This window comes from Oryctolagus cuniculus, chromosome 11 (genome assembly GCF_051225735.1).
Source record: "Oryctolagus cuniculus isolate XC-2025 breed Fujian yellow rabbit chromosome 11, ASM5122573v1, whole genome shotgun sequence".
Classification (NCBI taxonomy): Eukaryota; Metazoa; Chordata; class Mammalia; order Lagomorpha; family Leporidae; genus Oryctolagus; species Oryctolagus cuniculus.
In genome coordinates, this window is record NC_142877.1 from 102,773,719 (window position 1) to 102,786,555 (window position 12,837).

Below are 12,837 nucleotides of genomic sequence, written 5' to 3' on the forward strand. Positions count from 1 at the left end.
AATACTTCAAAAAGATTTTTTTATTTATTTGAAAGAGTGAGAGGGATATATATACATACATATATACATACACACACACACACATATATATATATACACATACACACACACACATAAAGAGAGAGAGAGAGAGAATGAGAGAGGAGGTGACCTTCCATCTGCTGGTTCACTCCTCAAATGTGCGCAACAGCCAGATCTGGGCCTGGCTGAAGCCAGGAGCCAGGAACTCCATCCAAGTTCCATGTGGGTGGCAGGGACCTAAGTACTTGAGCCACGCTTCACTACCTTCCCAGGTGCATTAGCAGGGAGCTGAACTGGAGGAAGGGCAGCCGGGAATGGGACTAGCACTCAAACATGGAATGCCAGAATTGCTGGCAGTAATTTAACCCACTACACCAGTAAGCTAGCCCCTGAAAAAAAAAAGACACTTTAAATTCAGTCCTTTATTAGCAATAAATAGAAGTTTTTTAAAAATGTAAAACCCACAAAACCTTCACATATTGGAATGATCAGCTACAGAATATAAAATATATAAATATAAAGTCAGAAAGACAAAAGTACTAGAAGATATAAAACAAAAGAACAAGACTATCAAAATTGACCAGATAAGAAAATGAACCAAATAATGCTTTTAGAAATTGAAAATACAACATTTAAAGTAAGTGGGTCTAGGCCGGCGCCGCAGCTAACTATGCTAATCCTCTGCCTGCGGCACCGGCATCCTGGGTTCTAGTCCCGGTCGGGGTGCCGATTCTGTCCTGGTTGCTCCTCTTCCAGTCCAGCTCTCTGCTGTGGCCCGGGAGGGCAGTGGAGGATGGCTCAAGTGCTTGGGCCCTGCACCCACATGGGAGACCAAGAGAAAGCACCTGGCTCCTGGCTTCGGATCGGTGCAGTGATGGCCATAACAGCCATCTGGGTGGTGAACCAACAGAGGGAAGACCTTTCTGTCTCTCTCTCTCACTGTCTAACTCTGTCAAAAAAAAAAAAAAAAAGTAAATGTGTCTAATAAGATACAACTAAAGAAAAAGGTATTGAATTGTAAGCACATAATGTAGTACAAAGAAACAAGAGACGCAAAATGTGAGAAACAGATAGAAGATTCAACCTATCTTACCAAAGTTCTAGAGGAGATGATAGAGAAGTAATATTCAAAAGTTAGGAACTTTCCAGAACTGATAAATCACTAAGTCTAGGAATATTAGGCAAGATAAAAAAATCTTCTGGACATATCACATTGAAACTAAAAAACACCTAATATACTAAAAATATCTCATGTGAAAAGTCTAAAAATAAATAATTCAATCAGAGGATTCTTTAAAAGAATGGCAAAAGAATGTATAATACCTTTGTGTGTCAAAGGGTAATAACTGTCAGTCTAGCATTTTCTGTCCACCCTAAATTATCTTCTAAGAATGAGAGTGAAATAAGAAACTTTTAAACAGATTAGAAATAAATGGCTACTACAGACCCTTCCTAAAAGAACTTACTTGTTATTTAATTCAGAGAAAAAATCTCAGATGCAAGAACTAATAAGAGGTTAACATACAATAAATAAGACTTTAAAAGTATCTTGTTATCCTATAAAAGTGTATGACAAGTATTATCATTAATATTGCTGGTAAGAAAGCAATTAGAAAATTATTTTTAACACATCTGTGATGCTAATATTTTAAAATTATACACATATATATCCTTTATGATATTCTAAGATAAAAATGTTAGGTTAAATAAAAAGTGTTTTTTATCTATTCAAAAGGCAAGCCAAGACTGGAACAGGCTAAAGCCAGAAGCTAGACAGGCAGCTGAGGTAAGACTCGATCCCAGGTACTACTATATGGAATGCAGTTGTCCCAAAGGGCAGCTCACCCACTACACAACAATGCCTGCCCCAAGAACTAGTGTTTCTATACATTTGACAACAGGACACAGAATCTCTGAATAAAAAAGTATGCTCCCTATGTCTTTCTGCTTCCTAGCTCATCATGTGATCTGCCTTGTCACTCTCCAACCTCACCAGATGGCTTAAACTGATAGGGGCCACCCAATCATCAACTGTGATCCTCCAAAAACTATAAAACAATATAAACCTCCTTCCTTCTTAAGAATCTCCTCTAAGGTATCTTAGTTGTAGTGACAAAAAGCTACCTAACACAGGTTAGTAGAGAAACTATTTACTGCTATCGCTGTGTTGTTGCAATGTGGAATTTCAAGAAGTCAAGTCTATAGTCTTTTCTTTTTCAAAATATAGGTTAATTTTGTAATAATTTCATTCCTTTCATCAGAGATAAGAAAAACTAAAGAACATTTTATCAAAGTATAAAGTCAGTTTTTTTTTTAAATCACATACCTGGAGATTAGCACCCCCTACACTGAGTCTGCATCTAATATCCTTATTCAAATAAGCCCTATTCTGTATATCTCAGCACTCTGTCCTAGATCTACAACCAGACCTTGAAAAATTGTATTCTCATTAAATATTTATTCCAACACAATCAATGAGCAAGCTAGAACATATACAAGGAAATAAAACTCAAGTAAGTAAACCTAAATCCCCCTAACCCCTCTGAGATTTTGGGTCTGCTTATCCTATGGATCAAATTTCTCCATTTTATTTGAATTAATCATCTAAACCAAACATAATTTCTAAAATCAACATTCAGTTGACAGTATAGTAACATTTCAAGATTTACCCAAGCAACCAGATATAAAGTACACACACGTCTGGACACTTTTGATAGTAGGGTGGGGCAGAGGGCTCTGAAAACAGTGATGAAAATAGCTAAGGGATAAGAATTATAATGATATGTAAAGGTGCTTCAAAATGTACATGGAGGGCAGACATGACATTCATGCACTGTTTTTTTTAAATATGCATTTTCCATTAACTTTTTATAAACTTCTCATATTTGTGGATTTCTAAAACATCTTGTACCAAAATGAACTTATCTTTGAATTCCATTTTCCATTAACTTTATATGGAAACAAATGTACTATGCCTGAACAAGTTGGGGGGCAGTAGTTCTGGATACATTAGCTACATGATATCTATATTATGTTCAACTATGAGTACTAAATTTTTACAAGAGCCATTGATAGATCAGAATGTATCCAGAGAAGAGGATCCCAAAGAATAAAGACCTAGAAAAGCATTATGTGAAGAACAGGTGAAGGTGGTAAGAATGTTAAACTGAGAAAAATGGCACATGAGAAATATGATGTCAACAAATAATTCGAAAAGTCCTCTCCTACTGGATGAGGAACTTCAAGCCTTTGTTTTATGTATCCTCTCTTCTCTCATTTCTGTCTCAAAAGAAGCACCCTTTCTCCTCTTTGATGCTAGTCTCCTACATGAGCTCTTTGTTCTATCACTTTCTGCTGCTTCAATTTTGCTCATCGGGTATCTTCATCATTTCCTTTATATCGTCAACTTCATTCTCTTCGTTGGATGGTTATACTTTCCATCAACATACACACGTTTGAACTACCCAGCAAATAAAAACAAGCCTAGAAAGTTCCTAAGAACTTGCTATCACTTTAACCTGCTATTCCATATCTCACTTTTCTTTCCTCCACACTTTATAAGAGTCATTTTCCCTCCTGCAGATAGCCCAGCTCTAGCTGATATGGTCCTTTGGAGAGTGAACCAGTGGATGTTAGATCTCTCATTCACTTGTTTGCTCTCTCTGTAACTCTTTCAAATAAATAAATAATACATCTTAAAAAAAAAAAAAAAGAATACAGCTAGACAGTTCATTTAAAGCACCAGAAAGGAAAGCAGATACATGCACATTTGATACCATCTTGCAAAGAAAATAACCAAACTCTGTTTTAGTCCTAGTTAAAGTCAACCAGATATTCTTACAGGCAGATGCAAGTCACAACTGAGTGGATGAAGCATTCTCGTCATGAACTCCCATTCATAAGAAACCATGAGCTTCAGCCCAGCTGAAGCCAAGTTAAAGATTCTGTGTAGACGCAGCCGCCATGTTCTTGATTTCATTTCTCCTTTCGGAAAGAATGCCAAAACCCTCTCATTATAATTCTCCCCTCCCAGCTGAATATGGAACACATGAAACAAACATGATGACTTAGTGTGTCTGTGTCCTGCTTCCATTTGAATGTAAATAACCCTTCCTAGAATTTCCCCCAAACTTAATGAATATGTATGACTTCTGTAAAAGTGAACCCTACAAAACTTACAACTCTGCTTTACTCAGAGAGCCTGTGTGTGGTCACAAATCAACCCAAATAAATTCCTTTCTGTTCACAGCTCAAACTACTTTCTACATGTTTCCATTAATGTATACATCAGATAAGAGCCCTCACATTTTCTGCTGGATTACACATAGGCAAACGTGGTGATGAAAATTTGTGATTGTTTCTATTTCCTCAGCTGAATAAAAGCAAAGCCATGATCAGAAAATGACAATAGAAAAGGAAGTGAGGAAGTTGTGAAATTATCATTGAGGAAGTCACAGAGAAAACTATTAAAATACAATGTATCTGTTCACATACAAACCTTAATTCTCCTGCTACTGTAAGATTTTCAAAGCAAAATTTTGCTCGTAACAGTTTATCAAAAATTATTTTATTTGGAAGGCTGAGAGAGACAGAGGCAGAGAGAGTTTTCATCCAGCAGTTTACTCCAAAATGTCCACAATAGCCAGGGCAGGGCCAGGATAAGCCAGGAGCTGGGAACTCAATCAAGGCCTCCTACAAGGGTGACAGGGATTCAACTATTTGAGCCTTCATGCACTGACTCCCAGGATGTGCATTAGCTAGAAGATGGAAGAAGGAACAGAGCCAGGACTCACCCAGGCATTTTAATATGGCATGCAGGCATTCTAAGTGGCGATTTAATTACTGGACCAAAAGACCTACCCCAATAGTTTGCTTCTTAATGGTTCCTTCCATGGTAACTTGTACTCTTTATTACCAATATAATGCAATTTAAATTTCATTTTTAATCCATATAAACTCTGATTATCTTTTTTTTTTTAATTTCTTTGACAGGTAGAGTTAGACAGTGAGAGAGAGAGAGACAGAGAGAAACGTCTTCCTTCCACTGGTTCACTCCCCAAATGGCTGCTACGGCCAGCGCTGCTCCGATCCAAAGCCAGGAGCCAGGTGCTTCTTCTTGGTCTCCCATGCGGGTGCAGGGGCCCAAGTACCTGGGCCATCCTCCACTGCCTTCCCAGGCCACAGCAGAGAGCTGGACTGGAAGAGGAGCAACCGGGACTAGAACCGGAACCCATATGGGATGCCGGTGCCGCGGGCGGAGGATTAACCAAGTGAGCCATGGTGCCGGCCCCCCTAATTATCTTAATGTCATGCTACTGTTTTAATTCTTCAAGATTTAATGAAAGAAATTAATAAAAACCAGTTAAGGTGACAGTTTAAAAAAGAACCAAAACAAATTACTTCAAAATAATGATTAAAATACATAAAAATAATAGCTAATTTCAAAAAGATTGGCAATTTAATTTGTATTAAGATACTACTGGTTTAGTCCTGGCTTCTCCACTTCCAACCCAGCTCCCTGCTAATGTACCTGGGAAAGCAGCTGAAGATACACTTGTGCTAATGTACTCAGGTCCCTGCCACCCACGAAGGAGGCCAAGCCAGGCTCCTGGCCTCAGCCTCGCCCAGCCTCAGCCATTGTGGCCAACTGGGGAGTGAACCAGTGAATGGAAGATCTCTACCCCTATCTCTCCCTCTCTATATACGTAATTTTGCCTTTCAAATAAATAAATGAATCTTTTTTTCAAAAAAAAATATAGTTTTGGAGCTAGCATTGTAGCAAAGCAGATCAAACCACAGCCTGTGACTCCAGCATCCCATATGGATGCTGCTTCATGTCCCAGTTGCTCTACTTCCGATTCACTTCCATGGTAACATACCTGAGAAAGCAGCAGCAGATGACTGAAGCATTTGGGCCCCTGCCACCCAAGTAAGAGACCCCAAGGAAGCTCCTGGATCCTGACTCCTGGCTTTGGCCTGGCCCAGCCCTGGCCATGTGGCCATGGGGAATAAACCAGCCAATGGAAGATTTCTCTGTTTCTCCTTCTGTCTATGTAACTTTATCTTTCAAATAAATAAATAAATCTTTAAAACTAAAAATATACCTTTTAATTACCTTTATATGATGAATTCCCTTTAGTAAGCCTTTTTTTAAAAGATTTATTTTTATGTGAAAGAGTTAAAGAAAGAGAGGAAGAGAGAGAGATCGATATTCTATCTGCTGATCACTCCACAAATGGCCACAATGGCCAGAGCTGGGCTGGACCAAAGCCAGGAGCTTCATCTGTATCCTCCATGTGAGTGGGAAGGAACCAACTACTTTGGCCACTCCCCACTGCTTTCCCAGGCACATCAGCAGGGAGTTGGATCAGAAGTGGAGCAGCTTGGACTCGAACCAGTACTGGAGCAGCTTGGACTCGAACCAGCACTGGAATAGTATAGTGGCATCACAGGCAGCAGGTTAACCTGGTGCACCATAATGCTGGCCCCAGCAAGAAATTATTTAAGATTAAAGGGTTGATAAGTAAATGAAATATTAAATTAGTCCAAACAGGAATTATTTTGTTTACTAGTTTAAATAAGCATTACAGTTTTTAAAATTGGTTAGAGAAATGAAGCAGAAAACAAAACTTTAGAAGTACTAATAACACTAAAAATGCACGCCATTATAAGGAAAAGATCCTCCAAAGCCATCTACACATTTTAAAGCTTTATTCATGATAACATGAATGTAATTAAAGTCTAAAAGTGTATTACTATAATTTACTGAATGGGATTACTTTTAATACTGCTAATTCCCAGCTGTTTAACTAAAGCAATTTAATGAATATTAAACCCAGTGAAACAGTTTAAGGTTACTGGCTGGTACTGTTTACTCTTAGCCTGTGAGAATACCAACACACACCTACTTGAGATTTAAAAAAAAAAAAAAATTCCAGTGAATCTGATGGAAAAAACAAAGTGACAGTTAAAGTGAGTGATAAAACTAAATATTCACTCCCAAAAAAGCAATAAAACCAAAAATATATTTTCTGTGAACAAAGTAACAATAACAAAAGCAAAACATCAGTTGATGATTTTTGTTCTTCTGATGAAGATTCATCTCATCAGATATAATTTAGAAACTTATTGTGAACAATAGTTGTACCTGGAACTTTTCATATAGTTTGTGGCCATAAAAACAAAGGATAGAGACACAAAACATTGGCCGTCCTACTCAGGCACCAGCCCTGAAGCTTCTGATAAGATGTGCACCATGATCTGAACATACTATGTCCCTCTCTCCAGATACATGAGTAACAAACCCAAATACTGGCAAGGCCAAGTACAAAAATCTAAAGGAATGACAATGGCAATGATAAAAGATGTTAGAAACATGTTGGGATCTTTGAAAGTAAATACCCTAGCAGAAAGCACTCAAATTCAGTATTTGAAAACATTGTTTATCAAAATAATGTATATTTGTAACTAAATTACCCCAAGAATTCAAAGTTGTATTGAATTTTTGACATTCTCTTTATTGTCATTTCCATCAATTTCTTCCCATGTTCTTCCTCCCAAAAGCTATGATTTCTGGGCTAGCACTGTGACATAAGGAGTAAAGCCACTGCATATAATGCCAGCATCCCATACAGGTACTGGTTTGTGTACCGACTGCTCTACTTCCTATCCAGCTTCTGCTAATGGCCTGGGAAAAGCAGCTGAAAATGGCCCAAGTGCTTTGGCCCCTACTACCCACATGGAAGACCTGGAAGAAACCCCTGGCTCCTGGCTCCTGGCTCCTGGCTCCGGACTGGCCCAGCCTCAGCTGTTGCTACCATTTAGGGAGTGAACCAGCAGATGGAAGAAATTTCTGTCTCTCCCTCTCTCTGTAACTCTTTCAAATAAATATTTTAAAAAATCTATAATTTTGTCACCTATATCTCTACAGCTCTTTGTTTTAGCATGTAATATGTGTCATGTATGGGAGTTATTCTTGCAAAAATTTTTATCTCCTCCACTAAATTTGGGGCGGTGATCTTTTTTTATTTTTGAATCCTCCAAAAGGACAAAATGTAGTATTTTATACAAAAAACATGTGCCACACACATTTATAAAACTGAATCAAAACTCATCCTTTTCTGGTTATGTCATGTAGCACAAAACATGAAAGATGTTGGCCATGAATACCAAGTGACTTACTGATCTCAGTCATAGTGAGAGTTCTTGATATAAATCAGTATGTGCTGAGAGCTGGCACTTGACACAGCAGTTATGTTGCCCAGTTAGCATGCCCACACCCCATACAGAAGTACTGAGGTTCAAGTCCCAGCTCCACTCCCAACTCCAGCTTCCAGTTATTGTGCACCATGGGAGGCAGAAGGTGATGATGATTCACCTGCCACCCATATGGGATATGCAGTATGAGTTCCTGGCTCCCAGCTTCAGCTAAGCCAAGCCCCAGCCATTGTGAGCATTTGAGGAGTGAATTAGCAGATGGAAATGCACTCACTCTCTCTCTGTCCTCTGCCTTTCAAATAAATAAAATAAATGAAAAATTATTTTTAAAAAGTCAGTCTATGAAATCGCATTTAGAAATATTCCAGAAATGTTACAGTGTGGTAAATTCAGATTAGAGAAATTCAACATTTAGGCAATAAACATCTACTTCATCATTGAACAGTGTTTAAAATACTATGAGACTCTACAATATTAAATATATATCTACATAGTTTCAGTACCCCCTTGGGGGAAAGACTTTTTTACCTTAAGATGAGGTTTAGGAAAAACTCATGTTTATTTGCCAGGCTGTTGAAATTGAATAAACAAGAAATTGAGAAAATATATTACAAATATCTAAACAACCAAAAATGAAGGAAAAGTTCAAAAAAAAAAAAAAAAAAAGCCCTCTTTAAACCTCTTTAAACCTGAGATCAGAAAGCCTAAGATTTTTAAAACTGGGTAAAGAAAACCTTTTAGACATAGGATTCAACAGTTTCTAGGAAAATTAAACCTGTAGTAGAGCACTAATATCAGCTGGATTATGTAAACTGTTTGCTAAATTGGCCATGTTTACTCCTTCTAGGTATTCACACCACTTTCATAATTCGGCTCCACTTCTAATCCAGAGGTAGCCTGTTTCCCCATCCCCTTGAATTTGGGTTGTCGTTGTGACCTGCTTTGGTCAGGTGAACATGGCGAAAGTGATGGTCAGCTTGTTGCAAGGCTTGATCTCAAGAAGCCTTGTACAATTCCATTCTGTCTTAGAACCACACTGCTGCCATGTGAACAAGCCCAAGTCAACCTGCTGGATCATGACAGACCTGTGGCATTCTCATCCATCACCCAAACAATATGTGACTTAAAACAGGCCCCACATACGTGAGAGAACTCAACCAAGACCAGAAGAACTATCCCGAGCTTAAAATGCCAATTCCAGAATTATAAATGGCTATTGCATTGTTATTCGTTACATTTTTCAAATTATTTATTTATTTGAAAAACAGAAATTTCCTATCTGCTAGTTCACTCTTCAAATGGCCACCAACAAGCAGGTTTGGGCCAGGCCAAAGCCAGGAGCAAGGAACTCCAACCAGGTCTCTCAGTGGGTGGCAGGGGCCCAACTACTTGGGCCATTTTCTGCCTTCTCAGGTGCACTGGCAAGAACGTGGTAATAGCATAGCACTAGCCAGCACCGCAGCTCACTTGGCTACTCCTCGGCCTGCGGCACCGGCACCCCAGGTTCCAGACCCAGTTGGGGCGCCGGATTCTGTCCCGGTTGCTCCTCTTCCAGTCCAGCTCTCTGCTGTGGCCCAGGAAGGCAGTGGAGGATGGCCCAATTCCTTGGGCCCTGAACCCGCAAGGGAGACCAGGAGGAAGCACCTGGCTCCTGGCTTTGGATCGGCGCAGCACGCCCACCATAGAGGCCATTTTGGGGGTGAACCAATGGAAAAAGGAAGACCTTTCTCTCTGTCTTTCTAACTCTGCTTGTCAAAAAAAAAAAAAAAATAGCATAGCACCCTGGACTCAAACTGGCACTCCCATAGCAGATGCTGGCATAACAAGCTGAACCCTCTGCGCTGCAACACTGGGCCCTGGCTCAGATATTTCATTATGTAGCAAAGCTCATACTCAGAGGAGATCACAGTATGAGAGGAACAAGGAAGTTATCTGGAAGACAAGAATGCTGCCATTAAATTGGGAGCCAACACATAGTCACAAAAGGAGAAGAGGGTAGGGGCATGAACTAATCCTGGAGTTGGGCTAACATAAGATTAGATAATAAAGGTAGGTTGTCCTTTCATTGTGAAGGAATAAAATCTATCCAACTGCTACCTTCCTTCAAAGCTCAACTCAAGTAACAATTTTTTAACAATTTTTTTTTTCTGATTGTCCTTCGTCATGGTGATCTTTCCTTCATTAGTTATGCATAGACAATAAATTATATTGGAAAGAGGCCTGGACTTTAATCAGTAAATCTAAATTCATATGCTGGTTTTTATCAGCTATGTGTCCTTGGGCAAGCTTCTTAAGTCTTTGAATGTGATTCCTGAACTTTTAACTGGAACTTAATGGCTCTGAATCTCACAGGATAGCTGTTGAGAATTAAATTCCGAATGTGTAAACATGCTAAACCTTAAGTCCATACTCAAAACATTCAAGGGAATTTTAATTTCATTCATTCAACTTGATTAAATTCCCAGTGTATGTCAGGCTCCGTGCAAGAAACTAGGATAAAGGAAATCACTATTAATGTTACTATATACAACTACTATCCACTAACATTTTTTTCCTGAGTATAGAGCTGAAATTAGAATAAGGTTAAAAATTAGTCCTTACAGCTCTTCATCTTTCTCTGAAGCATACAGGATAGTACCTTTAGCAGTGACAAAAATATCTGTGGACAATCTGTTTAAAATGTGGTCAATTTTCTACATTTAACTTCTATATCTCAAAGCAAAAGCAGGAGGATCACCGCCTTTAAGCACAGCTGAAAGAAGACTCACTTGACAGCTCACATCCATTCCTGCCTCCAACAGCACCTGTACCACTGCTTTGTGACCATTGCGTGCAGCGAGGTGAAGCGGCGTATGCTTTCGGGTGTTGCAGCTCATTAAGTTTGGGTGTGCGCTGATGATCATTTTGACCACTCTGAGCCGTCCATAGAGTGCTGCCAGGTCCAAAGGGGTTTCAAGCTTGCTGTTCCTGATCGTAGGGTCAGTGAGCTCCTCCAGGAGAACCGCAACTACTTCTGAGTGTCCATATTGGGCTGCACAGTGCAGGGCCGTTTCATTTTCATTATTCTGTGTAAGAAAAAAAGATATAAAAGGCACATTTTCAAAAATCGGGTTATCAGAATAGACACAATTTAAAGCTGAGATGCCCTGAAAATGTCATTTTAAGATTTATCTATTTTTAATAATTATGCCTAATTGAATTTTATATTTGATGAAAGTATTTATCATTCATTGCATCAAAATCACATCTTGTATTTTTCATTTTAATGAGGCAAATCAAAATTTTCCCTGAATCACATATTCCAAATTCCAAGAATGATAAATGATTTAGCCTTGTTAATCAGTGGTCCTGCTGGGTCCAGATGGCCAGTGGTATCTGTGCTGTGTGTCACTTTCTCTGTGTCAATGGTTTATGAAAGAGATAAAGAACAATTACAGCACACTTTTAAAAGACTGGCTTTCTTAAAGGCAATTAAGATGTTAAATTCTTAAAAAAAGAAAGATTTACAGAAAGATTTACAGAAAAGTTTCCCAAATAAAGTGTCATTTTATTTTCCATGTAAGTATAAATCATTGTAGTTTTTGCAGAGAATGAAAATTTTCTGGCCCTAAGATATAACAGCATCTTCATGAGATAGAATTATGGGTTGGCTGGCGCCGCGGCTCACTAGGCTAATCCTCCGCCTTGCGGTACTGGCACACCGGGTTCTAGTCCCAGTCGGGGCGCCGGATTCTGTCCCGGTTGCCCCTTTTCCAGGCCAGCTCTCTGCTGTGGCCAGGGAGTGCAGTGGAGGATGGCCCGAGTGCTTCGGCCCTGCACCCACATGGGAGACCAGGATAAGTACCTGGCTCCTGCTGTTGAATCAGCACGGTGCACCAGCGGCCATTGGAGGGTGAACCAACGGCAAAAGGAAGACCTTTCTCTCTGTCTCTCTCTCTCTCACTGTCCACTCTGCCTGTCAAAAAAAAAAAAAAAATTAAAAAAAAAAAGAATTATGGGTTAAGAGCTGGACCTAGAGCACTTCCCAGAAAAATTATCCAACAATAGTATCATAGTACTACATGTGCAGCTGTAACTATTTCACAGTTGAAAATTAACAATATTTTCCTGTACATTTAATAAGATTAAAAAAAAACTGCTAAGAATAGAGAAAACTGAAACCAGTTGCCAGGCACATTGTCCTTTCAAACCACTTGGGCAGATGGGATAGAAAGATGGGATCTGAGTATGTCTAGAGGTATAAGGGTCAGTTAGCAGGAATGTGAAGAAGAAATTTTTAACAACAAACATTCAATGATCCTAAAGAAGGGTTTGAGGGTAAGGAGAAGCTACCATCATCAGCTACTACTATGCACCAGAAACAATTGCATTTCATATATATCACTCATGTTCTCATTTGAGATAGATACTGTTATCACCATCATTCCCATCTGAAAAGATAAAGAAACTGAAGCATTGAGAAGTTCAACAACTGCTCTTCAGTTACACAGCAATTAGTGGTAGAGCCAGGATTTGAACTCAAGAACAGACTCAAAGTCAATGCTCTTAACCATCACACATATCACCTACACTGCTTGCTATTCTTTCTTCCTTGTGATG

General features: G+C 39.1%; 1 protein-coding gene across 19 annotated transcripts in view; it reads right to left on the reverse strand.

Moving 5' to 3' along the window:
- ANKS1B (ankyrin repeat and sterile alpha motif domain containing 1B) overlaps positions 1-12,837 on the reverse strand; it is a 1,209,513-nt gene that overhangs the window by 1,027,270 nt on the left and 169,406 nt on the right. For all 19 annotated transcript variants that reach the window (XM_089308838.1, XM_089308836.1, XM_089308835.1 and 16 more), the window contains one exon: positions 11,007-11,303. In XM_089308838.1, the coding sequence (XP_089164964.1) occupies positions 11,007-11,303 (297 nt within the window). The remainder of the gene's footprint in view (positions 1-11,006; positions 11,304-12,837) is intronic.